Consider the following 21,436-nt stretch of genomic DNA (forward strand, 5'->3'; position numbering starts at 1 on the left):
CGATTAGACACTAGGGCGAGTGCGCAAAAGATCGCGTACTGCCGATACCCAACCAAACAACAAAATAATCGTGTGCCTGAAATAGTTTCGGCAATTATGATAACAAATTCGATTTTTGATTAAACACAGTGTCGATATAATGATTAATAAAACGACCGAGTTGGTTATAGACAAAATCTGTCGTTCTTGCATGTGCCAAAATGAGAATATGCGAAATGTATTCGATTCAAAAGAACTCGGCGGCCAAACTTTGCAACTCGCTGAAATGTTAATGGATTGTGCCGCCGTCGTCGTAAGTATCTCCACACCGTCCTCACGCCACCCACAGCCCCCTCATTCCAGGTCGCCTCAGGAGATGGTCTTCCGAACCTGTTGTGTGTGAACTGTGAGAACAAACTCAACCTAGCATACGAGTTCAAACAGCAATGCCAAAAATCAGACTCCACGCTGCGGGAGTTGACCAATCAGAGCGACTCTGTGATCAAGGAGGAGTCCTGCGACATCGTAGTCCAGCCAGACTTTAACATTCCGGAACTGTACAATGACTCTGACAGTGATGAAGACGATGATAAGCGGAAGTCGTCTTTCACTTGCCCGTTCTGTCAGAAGGTGCTGAGGACCAAGAAGGGGCTGCGGATCCACCAGAGGCGCCACACTGGGGACAAGCTGCGCTCGTGTCACATGTGCAATGCTCAGTTCACGAGGACTCACCACTTGATTAGGCATATGAAGACGCACGTGAAGAGTGACGCAGGACATGTGTGTGCCGAATGTGGGAGGTCTTTCATGAAGTTGAGCCACTTGCTGTCGCATAAAAAGACTCATAAATCGGACGAGAAGAGCGACGAGGGGGAGAATGGACAGCAGAGTGCGTCGGCGGAGATTCAGAGTGACGGCGACAACGAGGAGGTCACTTTGGAGATTCACGATGAGGATGATGAGGACGAGGACGAGGAGGAGGACGATGTGTTGGAGGAGTACTTTAAGCCGAAAGCGAGACCCACGAAGAAGGATAAGGGAACGTATGAATGTAAATACTGTTATAAAATTATGACGACGTTTGTGGGGTTGAAGATTCACATGAGGCGGCACACGGGGTCGGATCTTGCTAAGTGCAAAGTGAGTATGTAGGTGTTGTAAGTAATTGATTTGTTTCTGAATTGTTTAAAAAAAAAATAACTCAGATATTCCATTTAAGTTTGGTTATTTTTGTTCTTGGCTTTGCTCAACTAGATGGCGCTGTAATTGGTGTGTAAAGTTTACGCCAACTTCGATCCCACTGTTCATTTCAAAGTTTCAACGCTTTATAATGAGGGAGAGCAAAAAAAACATAATCAGAGATAGCCATGGATTTTTGAAAACTTGCTGTCAATCTGACAGGACGAAAATTCTAGCAAAGACAAATCTTCAATAATCCATGGCTGACTTGGATCGTGTTTTTTTATTGCTATCTCGGTATTTAACCAATTCGAAAATTATAAAGAACAAATCTGAAGTTCAGCATTAGGTATAACACGGTAATAAATTTATTTTACTGAATTTCAAATACACTCATAATTTTATGTTGGATGTAATGCCATAAAAGGTTGCTAAAATAGTTACTTTGGATAGGATTGACGTTTTTTTTAGTTTAAATTGGGTTAGGAATTTTTCACTTGGCACATACTGAAGAAAAATACATTTGACAAATATAACACATTATACACACCCGCGACACCGCAGAAATTTGGCAAAAATATCCGTGATAATTATTTGAAGTCTTTTAATTTGTATCTTTGTATAAGGTGTTTTCTCGATATTTTGTAAACATGAAAGAATTAGTCTGCCATTTCTGGCTGTCTGGCGATTTCATTATATGTACATATAATGTCCGAAACTACTGGACTGATTGTTGTGAAATTTTACACGTATTCTCAGAACAGTGTGTAGATGGTAAAATTCTCACTAGAACTTGTCTTATCATCCCCACTAAAAATTTTATAACGCTATCTCAGAATTTTGTGAAGTAAATCCTGTTGAAAATTTGGAAAATAACATGCTAACCTTATTTTTGTTGTTATCCTTGAATATTTTCAGAAAGCTTTCAACATGAACCAAAATTTTAGTATTTAACTTTTAAAAACGAAAAAAAAATAAGTGTGTGATTTTTACATTTTTTGATGTGAGAATTTCTTATACAGGATGTTGAATTAATTAATTTTATTAATTAAACCATTTTTTTTTTCGAAAAAATACAATACTTTCCCGAAAAGTCGAAAAATCGAAACGTAAAAAATGAAAAGTCAAAAAATCGGAAGTAATCAAAATAAAGATTCTAAAAAGTGAAGACTATAAAAATTGAAAAATTGAAAACTAGAAAAATTGAGAATTCGAGTATCGAAAATCGAAGACTCGAGAAATTAAAAAATCGAAAAGTAAAACAATTGAGAAATCTAAAAACTGAAGATTGTAAAAATTAAAAAATCGAAAATTCAAAAAACCAAAATTCAAAAATTCGGAGAATCAGAAATACCAAAAATTGAAAATTTGAAAAATCGGGAAATCGAAAGGAAAACAAATTAAAAATTGGATTATCGAAAATTCGATGAGTCGAGTACAGTTCAAAATTTCGAAAATTGCAAATTTGAATAATTGAAAACTCGAAAAATCAAAAACTCGAGAAATCAAAAAATTGAAACCTTAAAAAAACGAAAAGTCAAAAAACTGAAGAATGGAATTGAAAATTCGAAAAATCGAAAGTAAACAAAATTAACATTCTAAAAACAAAATGAAGAATGTAAAAATTGAAAAATCGAAAATTCCAAAAATCAATAATCGAAAAGTAGAACAATTGAAAATTCGAGTTTCGAAACTCGAAAAATTGAGAAATCAAAAAGTCGAAGAGTGAAAAAAATAAAATTCGAAAAACTGAAGAATGGAAAAATTGAAAAGCGAGAAGTAAAAAAATTGATAAGTCTAAAAACTAAAAATTGGAAAAATTAAAAAATCGAAAATTCAAAAAATCAAAAATAAAAATCAAATTCCAAAAATGGAAAATTTGAAAAATCGGGAAATCGAAAGGAAAACAAATTAAAAATTCGATAAATCCAATATTCGATAAAACGAAAATCGGAAAACCGAAAATTTAAAATTGAGATTTCGGAAAATTCAATAATCGAAATAGAAAAAATAAATTATTGGAAGTCGACAAATCGACAGTTTGAAATTTCGAAAAATGAAAATTTGAAAAATCGGAAATTCGGAAACGCGAGGAATCAAAAAATCGAAACGTAAAAAAATGAAAAGTCAAAAAACTGAAGAATGGAATTGAAAAATCGAACATAAAGAAAATAAACGTTCTACAAACTGAAGAGTGTAAACATTGAAAAATCGAAAAGTGGAAAAATTGAGAATTCGAGTATCGAAAATTGAAAACTCGAGCAATCAAAAAATTGAAAAGTGACAAAAAATAAAAATCCAAAAACTGAAGAAGGGAAATATCGAAAATAAACAAAATAAACGTTCTAAAAACTGAAGAATGTAAACATTGAAAAATTGAAACGTAGAAAAATTGAAAATTCGAGTGTCGAAAATCGAAAACTCGAGCAATAAAAAAATTGAAAATTGACAAAAAATAAAAATCGAAAAACTGAAGAATGGAAAACTTGAAAATGTAAAAGTAAAACAATTGAGAAGTTTAAAAACTGAAGATCGTAAAAATGAAAAAATCGAAAATTTAAAAAATCGAGGCATTGAAAAATGGGGAAAGGAAAACTAATTAAAAATTGGAATATCGATAATTCCATGAGTCGAGTACTCGAAAAGATGAAATATCGGAAGTCGAAAAATCGCCAGTTCAAAATTTCGAAAATTGCAAATTTGAATTGAAAACTCGAAAAATCAAAAACTCGTGAAATCAAAAAATTGAAACGTTAAAAAAATGAAAAGTCAAAAAACGAAGAGTGTAAAAATTGAAAAATCGAAAATTCCAAAAATCAATAATCGAAAAATTGAAAAGTAAAACAATTGAGAATTCGAGTATCGAAACTCGAAAAATTGAGAAATCAAAAAATCGAAAAGTGAAAAAAAATAAAATTCGAAAAACTGAAAAATGGAAAAATTGAAAAGCGAGAAGTAAAAAAAGTGTAAAGTCTAAAAACGGAAAATTGGAAAAATTAAAAAATCGAAAATTCAAAAAATCAGAAATAAAAATTCAAAAAATTGAAAATTTGAAAAATCGGGAAATCGAAAGGAAAACAAATTAAAAATTCGATGAATTAAATATTCGAAAAAACGAAAATCGGAAAACCGAAGATTTAAAATTGAGATTTCGAAAAATTCAATAATCGAAATAGAAAAAATAAAATATTGGAAGTCGAAAAATCGACAGTTTGAAATTTCGAAAATTGAAAATTTGAAAAATCGAAATTTCGGAAACGCGAGGAATCAAAAAATCGAAACGTAAAAAAATGAAAAGTCAAAAAACTGAAGAATGGAATTGATTTTTCAAAAAAAAAAGAAAATAAAGAAAATAAACGTTCTACAAACTGAAGAGTGTAAACTAAAAAGTAGAAAAATAAAAATCGAAAAGTAGAAAAATTGAGAATTCGAGTATCGAAAATTGAAAACTCGAGCAATCAAAAAAATTGAAAAGTGACAAAAAATAAAAATCGAAAAACTGAAGAAAGAAAAAATCGAAAATAAACAAAATAAACGTTCAAACAACTGAAGAATGTAAACATTGAAAAATCGAAATGTAGAAAAATTGAAAATTCGAGTATCTCGAGCAATCAAAAAATTGAAAATTGACAAAAAATAAAAATCGAAAAACTGAAGAATGGAAAACTTGAAAATGTAAAAGTAAAACAATTGAGAAGTTTAAAAACTGGAGATTGAAAAAAATAAAAAAATTGAAAACTCAAAACAACCAAAAAAAGAATTTGAAAAATCAGAAATTAAAAAAATTGAAAATTTGAAAAATTGAAGAATTGAAAAATTGAAAATTCGGAAAATCGAAAGGAAAACAAATTAAAAATTCGATGAATCAAATATTCAAAAAAAAAGAAAATTCGGAAAACCGAAAATTCGGAAATCGAGATTTCCAAAAACTCCATAATGGAAATATAGAAAAAATTAAATATCGGGAGTTGAAAAATCGAAAGTTCGAAAAGTTGAAAGTGATAGTTCAAAAATCCAGAAATTGAAAAATTGAAAACTAGATAGATTGAGAATTCCAATTTCGAAAAGTCGAGAAATTAAAAAATTGAACAGTAAAAAAAAGTAAAAATCGAGAAACTGAAAAATGGAAAAATTGAAAATCAAAACGGAAAAAAATCGAAATAGAAAAAATGAAATATCGGAAAGCGAAAATTGAAAAATCGGGAAATTGAAAAGGGAACAAATTAAAAATTCGAAAATCGAAAATTCAATGAAAACTGGAAAAAACGAAAATGTGAAAATTCGAAATATCGAAAACTAGAAAGTGATCGTCGAAAAAACAAGAAATTAAAAAATTGAAGGGTAAAAAAGTAAAAATCGGAAAACAGAAAAATGGAAAAATTGAAAATCAAAAAGTAAAAGAATCGAAAGTCTAAAAACTGAAGATTGGAAAAATTAAAAAATTCGAAAAATTGAAAATTTGTAAAATCGAGGAGTTGAAAAATTTTAAAATCGGGAAAACGAAAAGCAAACAAATTAAAATTTGGAATGGCGAAAATTCGATGAATCAAATATTCTAACAAGAGAAAATCCAAAAATCGGAAAACCGAAAATTCGAAAATAGAGATTTTGAAAAATCCATTAATAAATAATCGAAATGTAGAAAAAATGAAATATCGAAAGTCAAAAAATCGAAAATTCAAAATCTCGAAAAGTAGAAAGTTATTGTCGAAAAATCAAAAAATTGAAAAATCTAAAATCGAAAACTCGAGTAAATTAAAAAATTGAAAATTAAAAAAACTAAAAATCGAAAAATTGAAGAATGAAAAAATTGAAAACCAAAAAGTAAAAGAATTAAAAAAAAAGTCTATAAACTGAAGATTGGAGACATTAAAAAATCGAAAATTCAAGAAATCAAATACATCCTCGAAAAAACGAAAATGGGAAAACCGAAAATTCAAAAATTGAGATTTCGAAAAATCCAATAATCGAAATAGGTATAGAAAAAATTAAATAATATCGGAAGTCGAAAAATCGAAAGTTCGAAATATCGAGAATTAGAAAGTGATGGTCGAAAAATCAAGAAATTGAAAAATCGGAAATTAAAAATATTGAAAATTCATTTCCAAAAATGAACAAATCAAAAACCGAAAAATTGAGAAGTAGAAAGTTTGAGAATTCCAGTTTCGAAAATGGAAAATTCGAGAAATTAAAAAATTGAAAACTAAAAAAAGTAAAAATCGAAAAACTGAAGAATGGAAAAATTGAAAATGAAAAAGTAAAAGAATTGAAAATTCTAAAAACTGAAGATTGGAAAAATTCAAAAATTCGAAAAATTGAAAATTTGAAAATCGATATTTCAAAAAATCCAATAATCGAAATATAGAAAAAATCAAGTATCCGAAGTCGAAAATTCGAATTTCGAAAATCAAAAAACCGGAAATCGGAAATTATAAAAACTCGAGAAATCGAAAACCGAGTGATCTAAAATTCGAAAATTCGATTAATCAAATGTTTGAAAAACCGAAAATCGAAAAATTCTTCCTATAATCTCAAAGCGTTCATGATTTCAAAGCATTAGGTTTTGCAATTTCAAAGTTAAATAAATAATTATTATAAAATGTGATACAATTTGGATTTTTTTTCGAAAGATCTTGAGGTCGAGAGTAAAAACTCAACACGAATTCATGAATCACACATGCACGAGTATGTAATTCTGTAAAATTTAAGGAGCCATGAAACGTCGAAAAAATATAAAAGTAGCTGTTCGTCAGATGCACGCTATTACGCTCGGGAAGTAAAATGAAGAGACTGGACTTGGTCGATTATGCTTCAGAGGCTAGGAAAGTTCTGTTTAAATAACTTCGAACCAATTTTTACTCCCCGAGCGTAAGCTAAGGAAGTATTGTAATAGGGTCCACCTGAGTAACGGATACTTTTATGTTTTTTCGACATTTCAGGATCCCTAGAGTATGAAAAAATAGGTCCCCCGTTTTGCCGAAACTATCAGGGCGATTGTTGTAAAATTTTATGTGTGTGAGGCATATCGTGTAAATGATAAAACGCTAACGAAAATTTGTTTTATCTTCCTCACCAATGCAGTATGATGTCAGATAAACATTTTGCTTAGTAAACTCCATTTAAATTTTATAAAATAATGTTCCCCTGTACGTGTGGTTTATGAATCCGCCTTCATTTTGTTTATTTTTGTCAATTTTTTCAGTATTGCAGGTGTGTGTAATGTTTTATTATAATTTAACGCTCATTTTAAACATCAATTTCGCTGTAAAATGGTAGGATCCTTTATTTCCAAAGCTAAAGTTAAGGGAAGTATCGTAATTATTTTAACGAATGTCTAATTTTCTGTTTTTTTTTTTAACATGTCACAGCTTTTAGAATGCGAAAATGATGTTCTTTGAATGTTTAGCAATGCTACTGAATTATTATTTTTTAATTGTAGTAAAAAAAAAAAAATAATAAAAACTCGGTCACTAACTGTTTTTAAAACTTCATTTGGCAGTTTGGTCTTGTGAGGTCAATACGATTTTTTAAAAACGTTTACAGATGTCACTTAATTTTAACGTCACCAAACTCGCCAACTGAAGTTCCTGAAATTAGAGCCAACTCTAATTCCCTCTTTTTCTTTAGTCCTAACCAGCCCTTCTACATTCTTACTTTCTCCCTAGCTTTGCGAGAAAAGCTTCACGAAAACGAGCCACCTGAAGCGCCACCTCCAAACCCACGGCATCAAAGAACTAGAGAAACCAAAGCCGGTCGAAAAGAAAGTGATGGAATGCGAATTCTGCGACCGTAAATTTAAGTATAAGAAAAGCTTTAATCATCACATGCAAACCGAGCACGGTATGTCCGACGAGAGCGACGTACCCCTCAGCACGTACATCTCGAAAATCAACAGCAGCAAAGAGGAAGAAAACGCCAAAGACGACGAACCGCAGGAGGAGAAACCGGACAAAGAAAAAGAAGAGAAACCGCAGGAGCCGGAATCGTCGGTTTCGGACGCGGAAACGAAGGAGGACATTCCGCCCGTCAAGTCCACACATCACAAAGTACACGTATGCCACGTGTGCGAAGCCGCCTTCGCAAGGGCCAACCACCTCACACGTCACATGACCCTTCATAGGGCGCTCTTGATACACAAGTGCGATCGGTGCGATAAAGCGTATGCGACTTTGGAGCATTTGGCGAAGCACGTGGAGGAAGACCATATTAACAAGCCCTACGCTTGCACGATCTGCAATAAGCCCTTCAGTAGAGGGGAGCATTTAATAAGGCACTTGAAGGTCCACCAGACCGGGAACGAGAAGGAGGATAATTTGACGTGTTCGATATGCGAGAAGACGTTCAGCAGGTTGGTGGTTTTTGGTTGGTTGGTAGGCGTGTTATAGGTGGTTTTCACTTTTCAGGTCCGACCATCTGGCGCGACATATTAAAATACATTTACTGCAGGATAAAAGACACGTTTGTCCTGAGTGTGGTAAGGCGTTTAATAGACTGGATAATCTTAAGACTCACCAGAGGATTCACACTGGGATTAAGGATACGACGAAGTTACATTTGTGTATTTATTGTGGCAAGGAGTTTAATAATTCGAGCAATATGGTGAGTTGGGGATTTTTGTTTTTGAAGGGTTGACGTTTTTGGCGTTTTAGATTGTTCATATGAGGCGTCATACCGGCGAGCGTCCGTATAAGTGTAGCCAGTGCGGGAAAGGTTTTCCGAGATCGCACGACCTTAAATGTCACGAGAGGACGCACTCAGGGGAAAAACCATATCATTGCGCGTTGTGCGGAAAGTCGTTCAATAAAAGCAATAAGTTGGTAAGTGTGGATGACGAGCAAAAAGGTGTCTATTGCCTGTTTTTTCATATATGTCGTCTAAATTTTTTTTTCAAAATTGAAAAAGGTTGGTACGATTGGTTAAAATGTAAGGTTATGTTTCTGCCAAATGAAATTCCAACGCCTACTCTGAGTGATTTTTCAATTGAACGCAAGTTACAATAAAATATATCCAGATTTTACGAATAATTATAAAATTTGATTTTGCGAATTTTATTTTTTTATGAGAACCCGTACAAGTTAATATAGATATTTTTTTTTTGATTTTCAACTTTAATTTCTTTAGTTTTTCGATATTACAATTTTTCATGTTTCGGTTTTCAGTTTCTCAATTTTTGATTTTTCAGTTTTTTAATTTTTTGTTTCCTCAGTTTTTCAAGTTCTAGATTTTTATTTTACGTTTTTTCATTTCCTTAATTTTTTCAACGTTTCGTTCGATTTTATATATTTTTTTCAATTCCCGGGTTTCCCAATTTTAAAATTTTTCAATTTTTCGATTTCTCAGGTATCCGATTTTCTGATTTTTTTATTTTTTAATATTTCTATTTTACAAAATATATTTGGTTTTTTCGATTTTGCACTTTTTCCATTTCAAATCATTTTTAGAAAAGTCTGGATTTTTTAACTTGGACCAATTTTTTTGATCTAACAATTTTTCGTTTTTCTTTTTTCTTGGATTTTACAGTTTTTTGATATCACAATTTTTCTTTTTTCATTTCCTTTCATTTTTCAATTTCTTCATTTTCAATGTTTTAGTTTCATAATTTTTCGTTTTTTCAACTTTAATTTTTTCAGTTTTTCAATTTTTAATTTTTCGATTTTTCAGTTTTACGTTTCCTCAATTTTTCAAGTTCTTGATTTTTGTTTTTCATTTTCCCGTTTTTTTTTTTTTTTAATTTTATTTATCTTGATTTTATATCTCAATTTTTAGTTTTTTCATTTCCTTTAGTTTTCAATGTTTCTTTCGATTTTATAGTTTTTCGTTTATTCAAATTTTAAATCTCTGGTTTTCATTTCCTCGGTTTTTCAATTTTTATTTTTTTCAATTTAGCAATTTTTGGATTTCTCAGTTATCCGGTTTTCTGATTTCTTTATTTTTCAATATTTCTATTTTACAAAATACAGTAGCGGTCATTTCTACGGAACCACTCGATAAAAAGTCAAGTTGGTAGCCCTGTCATCTAGTACTTTACGCCGAACGCAGTTGGTAGCGGCAGTTGATATGGCAATCGAAATTAGCACAACACGAATGTTTCGGTTGCCCTTAGCTATGCCGCACTGTATCCGGTACAGACTGTATGTTCTGTTCATCTATTTATTAAAATAAAATATCTACATTGACAATGGGGCCATCTAACCTGTCAAATTTTTGACACATATGTTTCCCCCAGAAACCCGTCAAGGTCACTTACACCAAACAAATTTTGAAAATTTACACTAGGGAGTGGTTCTATATAAAAGATCGCGACTTTATATTTGGTTTTTTCGATTTTGCACTTTTTCGATTTCAAATCATTTTTAGAAAAATCTGTTTTTTTTTACCTTGCACAATTTTTTGATATCACAATTTTTCTTTTTTCATTTTCTTTCATCTTTCAATTTCTCTATTTTCAATGTTTTTGTTTCATAATTTTTCGTTTTTTCAACTTTAATTTTTTCAGTTTTTCAATTTTTAATTTTTCGACTTCAATTTTACGTTTCCTCAATTTTTCAAGTTCTTCATTTTTGTTTTTCATTTTCTCGTTTTTTTTTTAATTTTATTTATCTTGATTTTATATCTCAATTTTTAGTTTTTTCATTTCCTTTAGTTTTCAATGTTTCTTTTGATTTTATAGTTTTTCGTTTATTCAAATTTTCAATCTCTGGTTTTTCATGTCCACGGCTTTCCAACTTTTAATTTTTTCAATTTAGCAATTTTTGGATTTCTCAATTATACGTTTTCCCATTTGTTTAATTTTCAATATTTCAGTTTTATAAAATATATTTGTTTTTTTCGATTTTGCACTTTTTCGATTTCAAATCATTTTTAGAAAAATTTGGATTTTTACTTTGCACAATTTTTTGATATCACAATTTTTCTTTTTTCATTTTCTTTCATTTTTCAATTTCTCTATTTTCAATGTTTTCGTTTCATAATTTTTCGTGTTTTCAACTTTAATTTTTTCAGTTTTCTAATTTTTAATTTTTCGATTTTTCAATTTTACGTTTCCTCAATTTTTTCAAGTTCTTCATTTTTGTTTTTCATTTTCCCGTGTTTTTTTTTTAATTCTAATTATCTTGATTTTATATCTCAATTTTTAGTTTTTTCATTTCCTTTAGTTTTCAATGTTTCTTTTGATTTTATAGTTTTTCGTTTATTCAAATTTTCAATATCTGGTTTTTCATGTCCACGGCTTTCCAACTTTTAATTTTTTCAATTTAGCAATTTTTGGATTTCTCAATTATCCGTTTTCCCATTTGTTTAATTTTCAATATTTCTATTTTACAAAATATATTTGGTTTTTTCGATTTTGCACAAATCTTAGACTATTTGATAACAATTTTTCGTTTTTCCTTTTTTCTTGGATTTTACAGTTTTTTGATATCACAATTTGTCTTTAATTTCTCCATTTTTCAATGTTTTGGTTTCATAATTTTTCGGTTTTTCAACTTTTACTTTTTCCAGTTTCTCAATTTTTAATTTTTCAGTTTTTCAATTTTACGTTTCCTCAATTTTTCAAGTTCTTGATTTTTGTTTTTCATTTTCGCGTTTTTTTTTATTATTTTCACTATCTCGATTTAATTTGCAATTTTTCGTTTACTTAAATTTTCATTCTCTGATTTTTCATTTCCTCGGCTTTCCAATTTTAATTTTTTTCAATTTAGCAATTTCTGGATTTCTTAATTATCCGGTTTTCCGATTTCTGTAATTTTCAATGTTTCTGTTTTACAAAAATATATTTCGTCTTTTCGATTTTGCATTTTTTCGATTTCAAATAATTTTTAGAAAAATCTGGATTTTTTTTACCTTGGACCAAATTTTTGATGTAACAATTTTCCGCTTTTCGCTTTTCTTGGATTTTACAGTTTTTTGATGTCACAATTTTTCTTTTTTCATTTTCTTTCATTTGTCAATTTCTCGCATTTTTCAATGTTTTGGTTTAATAATTTTTCGTTTTCTCGACTATAATTTTTTCAGTTTCTCAATTTTTAATTTTTCAATTTTTCAATTTTACGTTTCCTCAGTTTTTCAAGTTCTTGATTTTTGTGTTTCATTTTTCCGGTTTTTTTATCTTCATAATCTCGATTTTAAATCACAATTTTTCGTTTTTTCATTTCCTTTAGTTTTCAAAGTTTCTTTCGATTTTATAGTTTTTCGTTTATTCAAATTTTCAAACTCTGATTTTTCATTTCCTCGGTTTTCCAATTTTGCAATTTTTGGATTTCTCAGTTATCCGGTTTTCCGATTTCTGTAATTTTCAATATTTCTGTTTTACAAAATATAGTTGTTTTTTTCGATTTTAAATTATTTTTAGAAAAGTCTGGATTTTTTTACCTTGGACCAATTTTTTGATGTAACAATTTTCCGCTTTTCGCTTTTCTTGGATTTTACAGTTTTTGATGTCACAATTTTTCTTTTTTCATTTTCTTTCATTTGTCAGTTTCTTGCATTTTTCAATGTTTTGGTTTAATAATTTTTCGTTTTCTCGACTATAATTTTTAATTTTTCGATTTTTCAATTTTACGTTTCCTCAGTTTTTCAAGTTCTTGATATTCGTTTTTTATTTTCCCGCTTTTTTTTTTATTATCTCGATTTTAAATCACAATTTTTGTTTTTTTCATTTCTTTTAGTTTTCAATGTTTCTGTCGATTTTATAATTGTTTGTTTATTCAAATTTTCCATCTCTGGTTTTTCATTTCCTCGGCTTTCCAATTTTTAATTTTTTCAATTTTGCAATTTTTGGATTTCTAAGTTATCCGGTTTTCCGATTTCTTTAATTTCCAATATTTCGATTTTACAAAATATATTTCGTTTTTGGACTTTGCACTTTTTCGATTTCAAATCATTTTTGGAAAAATCTGGATTTACTTACCTTGGACCAATTTTTTCATACAACAATTTTTGAACTTTAATTTTTTCAGTTTTTCAATTTCTCGACTTCCAAATTCTTCCATTTTTCGATTTGAGATTTTTAATTTTGCAGTTTTTCGAAATTACATTTTTTGATTTTTCGGTTTTTCAGTTTCTCAATTTTTAATTTTTTGATTTTTCTATTTTACATTTCCTCAATTTTTCAAGTTCTGGATTTTTTTTCATTTTCCCGTTTTTTTTATTCTCATTAAAATAAAAATAAATTTCATTGGTATACAATTTTTCGTTTTTTCATTTCTTTAATTTTTCTATTTTTCTTTCGATTTTATAGTTTTTCGTTTATTCAAATTTTCAATTTCTGATTTTTCAGTGTTTCCTTATTTTTTCAATTTTGCAATTTTTGGATTTATTAGTTATCCGATTATTTCCGATTTCTTTATTTTCAATATTTCGATTTTACAAAATATATTTCGTTTTTTAGATTTTGTACTTTTTTGATTTCAAATCATTTTTAGAAGATTCATAATTTATTTACCTTTTCATAACACAATTTTTCTTTCTTTTATATTCTTTCATTTTTCAATTTCTCCATTTTTCATCAATGTTTTGGTTTCATAATTTTTCGATTTTTGAACTTTAATTTTTTCAGTTTTTCAACTTCACAAGTTCTTGATTTCCAATTTTTAGATTTTTCTAAGTTTTCATTTTATACTTTTTCGTTTTTGAGTTTTCAATTGTATAATTTTTTAATTTTTTTGATTCGTAAAATTGAAAAATCGAAAAATTGTAACTGTGAAAAAGTGAAAAATTTAAAAAAATACAATACCTTACATAATTAAAACGAGAACTAGAAAATTTGCAAATCAAAAATTGAAAAATTTCACATTGAAAAAAGAAAAATCATAAAATTGAAAAAAATAAAAATAGAAAACCGAAACGAAAAACTACAAATCGAAAAATTGAAAAATTAATAATAATTGAAAACTGGTAAAATTGCAAATCCAAAAACTCACATCCAAAAATTAAAAAAATCCACATTAAAAAAAATAATAATAAAATCACAACACTGAAAAACCGAAAATTGAAAAAATGAAAATAAAAAACCGAAACGAAAAATTGCAAATTAAAAAATTTCAAAATCTAAAAATTGAAACATCCAAAAGTTGGAAAATTGTAAAACTGAAAAATCGGAAAAATAAAAAAATCGAAAAATTGCTAATCGAAGCATTGAAGGAACGTAAGATTGAAAAACTAAAAAATCGAAAATCAAAAAAAATTAACGAATCGAAAAATTGGAAAGAAGAAAAAACGAAACGAATCGAAAAATTGGAAAACCCAAAAATTATAAAATTTGAAAATTATGGAATCACCAAAATTGTAAAGTCGAAAAACTCCAACGCTGAAAAATTGAAAAATTAAATAAACGAGAAATTGAAATCTCGAAAAATTAATTGAAAACTGATAAATTGCAAATCGAAAAACTGCAAAATCCAAAAATTGAAAAATCAAAAAGTGAAAAAATAAAGAAAATAAATTGAAAAATCGAAAAATTGAAAACATTAAAATGGAAAACAAAATGCAATAATTGAAAAATAAAGAAAATATGAAACCAAAATGAAAAATTGCAAATTGAAAAATCGGAAAACTGATAAAATATAAAATTAAAACTCGAAGAGTTGCATGTCGTGATCGAAGAAACAAAAAAAAAATTGCAAATCGAAAAATTGAAGAAATGAAAAATTGAGAAATTAATACTTGAAAACTCCAGGAATTTTAAATCTAAAAATTGAATAAATAATAAAAATGAAAAATTGAAAATCGCAAGTCTAAAAAATTTCAATTGAAAAAACAAAGAAAATAAAACATCAGAAATGATTAAGCGCAAATCGAAAAATTGCAAAATCTAAAAATTGAAAAATTCAAAATTTGGAAAATTGGAATCCTGAAAAATTTTAAACTTGAAAATTCGAAAACTTGGAAATCGAAAAACTGAAGAAACAAGAAAATTGGTTAGGTGGGTTGTGCTTCAGGTGCGAAGGAAGTTCTGTCAAAATAACCTTCGACCAATTTTTTAATATATCAAAAAAGTAAATAATAGCAACAGCAACCTTTGAAATCTAGTTTAAAAATATTATGTTGGCATCCCTTGTTAAGCTTGACATTTACGTTGAAATAAATGCAATGCCAATATCATCATTTAAAAAATAAATTTCGTGTCGACTTTCCATATGATACGAACTATACCAAACTCCGCCCCTTCCAGTTACGCCACACCCGCGTCCACACCGGCGAGCGGCCATACGTCTGCAACATCTGCGCCCGCGCCTTCACCCAATCCAACGACCTGGCTCTGCACATGCGCCGCCACACGGGGGCGCGGCCCTACGCTTGCGGCATGTGCCCCGCCCGCTTCATCCAATCGGGCCAGCTCAAGGCCCACCGCCGCACCACCGGCCACTGGGTGGAGACGCAGCCCGACCTCAAGGGCGGACACCGAGTGGAGCCCGTCACGCCCGTCGTCGAGCCCACGCCCATCCGCTTCAAGACCCACGGCAAGCCCAAGAAGGAGGACGACCTGGAGGAGACCAAGAACGTCAAGATCCTCGCCCACTCGATGGGCTTGATGGGGCCGCTGAGTGTCTCCGGCGAGAACCTGGTGCTCGATCCGAAGATCGTCGAGCTGCAGAACTCGGGACTGATCAACTTGGTGGGAGGTGGGGGGGAGATCAAGTTCAAGACGGACAGTGGGGGGCAGTTCGTGGTGTCGCCGGTCAAAAGCGAGATGGGCGTGGCCAAGGGGCACGAGATGGGTGGGGCGAAGGGGCACGAGGTGGGGGCGCAGGCGGCGTTCCAGCAGGGGGTTTCTTCGGTGACGTATTCGATAGTGGCGCCGGTGGCCAGTTCGACGACGTTCACGGCGACGGATTATAGTAATTATCAGAATTTCGGGTGAGCGGACTGGTTTAAGTTATAGAATGAGTAATAATTTAAGTGATAACTTAGTTGTGTATTTTATAAATTGACGATTTGTCAATGGAAGATGAAGTATGTTGTCAGTATGTATGTAGTTAAGAACTACGGGAGTACTGCCAGGTTTACGTTTAGATTGTTTTTAATAGTCTGATGTATGTATATTTTTGTCAGTTCATGTTAAGATTAAGAATCCATGAATACACATAATATATTGAAGATTTGAAAGTAGAGTAGCTTGATTTTATTAGAGTGTAAATATGTGCGCAGCTTGTCGTAAGTCTGGAAATAAGTTATAAGCTTCAGTACGCTGGAGATTATGACTGCTAGAGTGTAATTATGTAAATCATAAGCTATTTTTGAATAAAAATTGTAATAACATGATTTTTGGGGATGTTGTACCGATCAAGGATCCCCCAGGGCTAACGAAGATTCATTTTTCAGAAAGTTTGAAGAATTATGAAGAAAAATGACTGGTGAGTGAATTAATTTTTATTTTATGTTTATTGATTTTACTATTATTTTTTGTGTTTGAATTCGATATACTGTTTAACTTGAACCTGGTAAATTACCGGTTTTTGTACTTGTATTATTTTTTTGTTGATTGTCTATCTTTCTTTTTGTTCATCATCTGTCTCACTTTTTGCCCAGCATCTGTCTTACCTGTTGTGTCTCTTTTCCCTTCTATTTTTTTACTGTCCTCTGCCTTTCTTTTTGGTCGTCATCTGCCTTATTATTTTCTGTCTGTGTTTACTTTTTCTCATAGTCTGTCTTATCCGTGGTCCGTCTCTTTTTGCCCGTCGTCAGCCTTGCCTTTTTTGTCGACCATCTTACTCTTTTGTTTTGCATTTTTTCTATCGTCTGGTCGTCTGTTTCTCTTTTTCCCCACCGTTTGTATTTTTGGCTCGTTATCTGTCTTTTCGCCCATCGTTTGTATTTTTGTCCGTCCACTATTTTGTTATCCGTGGTCTGTTTTTATGCCCGTCATCAGTTTTTTTTTGGACGCCGTCTGTGTTTTTGTGCTTGTCTGTGGTTTTGTAGTCGTTATGTGTTTTTATACCCACCGTGTACTTTTACTGTCCTCTGTCCCTCTATGTTCGTTGTTTGTTTTTTAATTCATCTATATTTATAGTCATCTATATTTAAGTCCTTCGTCTCTCTATATTTCTCAGGGTATACTTTTCGTTTTGCCCACCGTCTGTCTTCCTCCTCGTCTGTATTTTTGCTCCTGGATTGTCTATTTAGTCGTTGCCTGTCATTTTACCGTCTTATTGCCGGTGGTCTGTTTTTATGCCTGTTGTCAGGTTTTTTGACCGCTGTGTGTATTTTTATGCTCGCCATTTATGGTTATTGCCTATCGTATATGTTTTTATACCCGTCTAGATTTTTATGCTCGTCGTCTCTCGTTATGTTCGTAGTTTCTCATTCCCTTCGTTTGTGTTTTTTGCCCTTAGTGTCTTTTCGCCCGTCGTCTGTGTTTGTATCCCCTTTGTGTATGTCGTATATTTTTACGTCTGCCTTCAGTTTTTTGTATGCTCGTCCCCTGTCTTTTTATTCTCGTCACTAGTCTTTATGCCCGCTGTTTTGTTTTTCCTTTCGTCTGTTTATTTTTCATTTTATCTGCCGTCTGTCTTCCGCTCATGTGTTTTGTTGCTAATCCTCTGTCTTTATGCCCGTCGTCTGTTTTTATCCCCGTCCTATGTATTTTATTCTCGTCATTTGTATTTTCCCCCATCGTGTCTGTGTTTTTATGCCCGTGGTCTCTATTTTATTCCCGTCGTCTGCTTTTATCTTCATCTGTTTCCATGCCCGTCGTATATTTTATGCCTGTCCGCTTGTCTGTCTTCTGTTTTTTATGTTCGTTCCGTCTTTTTATTCTCGTAATCGGTCTTTATGCCCGTCGACTCTCTTATTACCTGTTGTGTGTTTTTATGCCTGCCGTCAGGTTTTTTTTGACCGCTATCTGGGTTTTTATGCTCTCCTTATGTTTTTTTGCCCATTGTATATGTTTTTATGTCCGTCTATATTTTTACGCCCGTCCTCTGTTATTTATACTAGTCGTCTCTCGTTATGTCCGTTGTCTGTCTTCTCACTCGTCTGTATTTTTTGTCCTTCGTCTTTCTTTTCGCCCGTCGTCTGTGTCTTTGTGCTTGTCTATCGTTTGTTGTTTGTATGTGTTTTTATGTCCGTCGTATATTTTTACGCCTGTCTTCTGTCTTTTTGTCAGCAGTCTGTGTGTTTATGCCCGTACTCTCTATTTTTTTCGGTGTCCTTTTATGGCCGTCGTCAGGTTTTTTTTGGTCGCTGACTATGTTTTTATAATTGTCGTCCTGGTTTTATTTTTGTCGTCTATGGTTTTATGCTTGCAGTTTATGTTTTTATGCTTGTAGCCTATGGTTTTATGCCCGTCGTGTATTTTTATGTCTGTCTTCCTGTCATTTAAAATTCGTCATCTGTCTTTTATTTTCGTCAACTGTCTTTTATTATTTTCATCTGTTTTTATGCCCTTTGTCTTTCCCGTCGTCTCTCTCTCTCTCTCTCTTTCTCTTTCACGTCGTATGTATGTCTTTTTGCCTAACGTCTGTCTTCACCCTCGTGCCTTTTGCGTTTAGCCCGTAGTCTGTTTTTATGCCTGTGGTCTCTATTTTGTTCCGCTTTTTTGGACTGCCGTCTGTGGTTTTATGCCCGTCGTATGTGTTTTCATATCCGTCATATATTTTTACTCTCATCGTCTGTCTTTATGAGTGGTGTCTGTTTTTCCCATCATTTGTATTTTTTTGTCCGTCCTCTGTCTTCACCCTTGTCCGGCTCTTTGCCCTTTGTATATCGTATTGCCTGCAGTTTGTGTTTTTATGCCCGTACTCTCAATTTTTTCCGGTATGCTTTTATGCCCGTTGCCCGATTTTCTTGGTCGCCGACTGTTTTTGTAATTGTCGGCCTGGTTTTATTTTTGTAGTCTGTGGCTTTCTGTTCGTCGTCTGTGGTTCTATACTTATGATCTGTAGTTTTATGCCCGTCGTGTGTTTTATGCCTGTCCTATGTGTTTTTATGCCCCGTCGTATTTTTTTGACGTCCGTCCTCTCCGTTTTTATTCTCGTCATCTGTATTTTCGCCCATCGTCTACCTTTTTGTCCATCGTGTCTTGTAGCCCGTTGTGTTTATATTTTTATGGCGGTGGTCTCTATTTTTGTTCCCGTCGTCTGCTTTTATGTTGATCTGTTTTTATGCCCGTCGTATATTTTATGCCTGTTCTCTTGTCATTTAAAGTTCGTTGTCTTTTTTTATGCCCCTTGTCTGTCTTTCCCGTCGTCTCTCTCTGTGTCTCTCTCTTTCAAATCCTATGTATTTCTTTTTGCCTACCGTCTGTCTTCACCCTCGTGTGCCTTTTGCCTTTTGCCCGCAGTCTCTTTTTATACCTGTGATCTTTATTTTGTTCCGCGTCATCTGCTTTTATGCCCGTCGTCAGGTTTTTTTGGTCACCGACTGTTTTTGTAATTGTCGTCTTGGTTTTATTCTTGTCTGTGGTTTTCTGTTTGTCGTCTGTGGTTCTATGCTCGTCGTATTTTTATGCCTGTCCTATGTGTTTTTATGCCCCGTCGTATTTTTTTGACGTCCGTCCTCTCTGTTTTTATTCTCGTTATCTGTATTTTCGCCCATTGTCTACCTTTTTGTCCATCGTATCTTTTTGCCCGTCGTGTCTATATTTTTATGGCGGTGGTTTCTATTTTAGTTCCCGTCGTCTGCTTTTATATTCATCTGTTTTTATGCCCGTCGTATATTGTATGCCTGTCCTCTTGTCATTAAAAGTTCGTCGTCTGTTTTTATGCCCCTTGGCTGTCCTTCTCGTCGTCTCTCTCTCTCTTTTACGTCGTGTGCCTGTTTGCTCGTCTATATTATTCTGCCCGCAGTCTGTTTTTATGCCTGTGGTTTTTATTTTGTTCCGCGTCATCTGCTTTTATGCCCGTCGTCAAGTTTTTTTGGTCGCCCACTGTTTTTGTAATTGTCGTATTCTCTATTTTTTTCGGGTTGCTTTTATGCCCGTTGTGAGGTTTTTTTTGGTCGTCGACTATGTTTTTATAATTGTCGTCCTGGTTTTATTTTTGTCGTCTATGGTTTTATGCCCGTCGTGTTTTTATGTCCCGTCGAATTTTTTTGACTGTTTTTATTCTCGTCGTCTGTATTTTCACTCATCGTCTACCTTTTTGTCCATCGGTCGCGTCTGCATTTTGATGCCGGTGGTCTCTATTTTTATTCTCGTCAACTGTCTTTTATTCTTGTCATCTGATTTTATGCCCGCTGTCTGTTTTTCCCGTCGTCTATCTTTCTCTCTCTCTCTTTCACGTCCTATGTATTTCTTTTTGCCTACCGTCTGTCTTCACCCTCGTGTGCCTTTTGCTTTTTTGCCCGTCTGTATTATTTTGCCCGCAGTCTGTTTTTATGCCTGTGGTCTTTATTTTGTTCCGCGTCATCTGCTTTTTTATGCCCGTCGTCAGGTTTTTTCGGTCGCCGACTGTTTTTGTAATTGTCCTGGTTTTATTCTTGTTGTCTGTGGTTTTCTGTTTGTCGTCTGTGGTTCTATACTTATGATCTGTGGTTTTATGCCGTCGTGTTTTTTTATGCCTCGTCGTATTTTTATGCCTGTCCGATGTGTTTTTATGCCCCGTCGTATTTTTTCGACGTCCGTCCTCTCTGTTTTTATTCTCGTCATCTGTATGTTCGCCCATCGTCTACCTTTTTGTCGATCGTATCTTTTTGCCCGACGTGTCTATATTTTTATGGCGGTGATCCCTATTTTTGTTCCCGTCGTCTACTTTTATGTTCATCTGTTTATATGCCCATCGTATATTTTATGCCTGTCCGCTTGTCACTAAAGTTCGTCGTCTGTTTTTATGCCCCTTGTCTGTCTTTGCCGTCGTCTCTCTCTCTCTCCCTCTCTTTCAAGTCGCATGTATTTCTTTTTGCCTACCGTCTGTCTTCACCCTCGTGTGACTTTTTGCCCGTCTGTATTATTTTGCCCGCAGTCTGTTTTTATGCCCATGATCTCCATTTTGTTCCGCGTCATCTGCTTTTATGGCCGTCGTCAGGGTTTTTGGACTGCCGTCTGTGGTTTTATGTCCGTCGTATGTGGTTTTATAACCATCCTATGTGTTTTTATACTGTCATATATTTTTCCTCTCGTTCTCTGTCTTTTTATGCTCGTGGTCTGTCTTTTTATGCTTGTCATCTGTTTTTATGAGCGTTGTCTGCCTTTCCCATCGATTGTATTTATTTTTTAGTCCTTTGTCTTCACCCTCGTTTGATTCTTTGCCCGTTGTGTGTCGCATTGCCCGCAGTTTGTGTTTTTATGCCCGTGGTCTCTATTTTTTCGGCCACCGACTGTGTTTTTATGCCCGTCGTATGT

At 32.7% G+C, this 21,436-nt stretch overlaps 1 protein-coding gene across 1 annotated transcript; it reads left to right on the top strand.

The window, feature by feature from the left end:
• The first annotated feature begins 20 nt into the window (after window positions 1-20).
• Window positions 21-16,414, top strand: LOC135133428 (zinc finger protein 420-like). Its single transcript, XM_064061812.1, has 6 exons — window positions 21-292; window positions 343-1,119; window positions 7,824-8,506; window positions 8,562-8,757; window positions 8,808-8,975; window positions 15,329-16,414. Exons 1-6 carry the CDS (start codon window positions 140-142, stop codon window positions 16,016-16,018), a joined length of 2,667 nt encoding a protein of 888 aa, XP_063917882.1. The 5' UTR covers window positions 21-139; the 3' UTR covers window positions 16,019-16,414.
• Window positions 16,415-21,436: the final 5,022 nt, after the last annotated feature.

Source organism: Zophobas morio, unplaced genomic scaffold, assembly GCF_036711695.1.
Source record: "Zophobas morio isolate AGI-343-1 ecotype UQ-CSIRO unplaced genomic scaffold, CSIRO_AGI_Zmor_V1 ptg000022l, whole genome shotgun sequence".
Classification (NCBI taxonomy): Eukaryota; Metazoa; Arthropoda; class Insecta; order Coleoptera; family Tenebrionidae; genus Zophobas; species Zophobas morio.

Excerpts from the sequence above, each read along its gene's own strand:
- LOC135133428 (XM_064061812.1), top strand. The coding sequence starts at position 140 with ATGATTAATAAAACGACCGAGTTGGTTATAGACAAAATCTGTCGTTCT. Across the intron at positions 293-342 it reads TGGATTGTGCCGCCGTCGTC|GTCGCCTCAGGAGATGGTCT; the intron begins GTAAGTATCTCC and ends CCCTCATTCCAG. Across the intron at positions 1,120-7,823 it reads CGGATCTTGCTAAGTGCAAA|CTTTGCGAGAAAAGCTTCAC; the intron begins GTGAGTATGTAG and ends CTTTCTCCCTAG.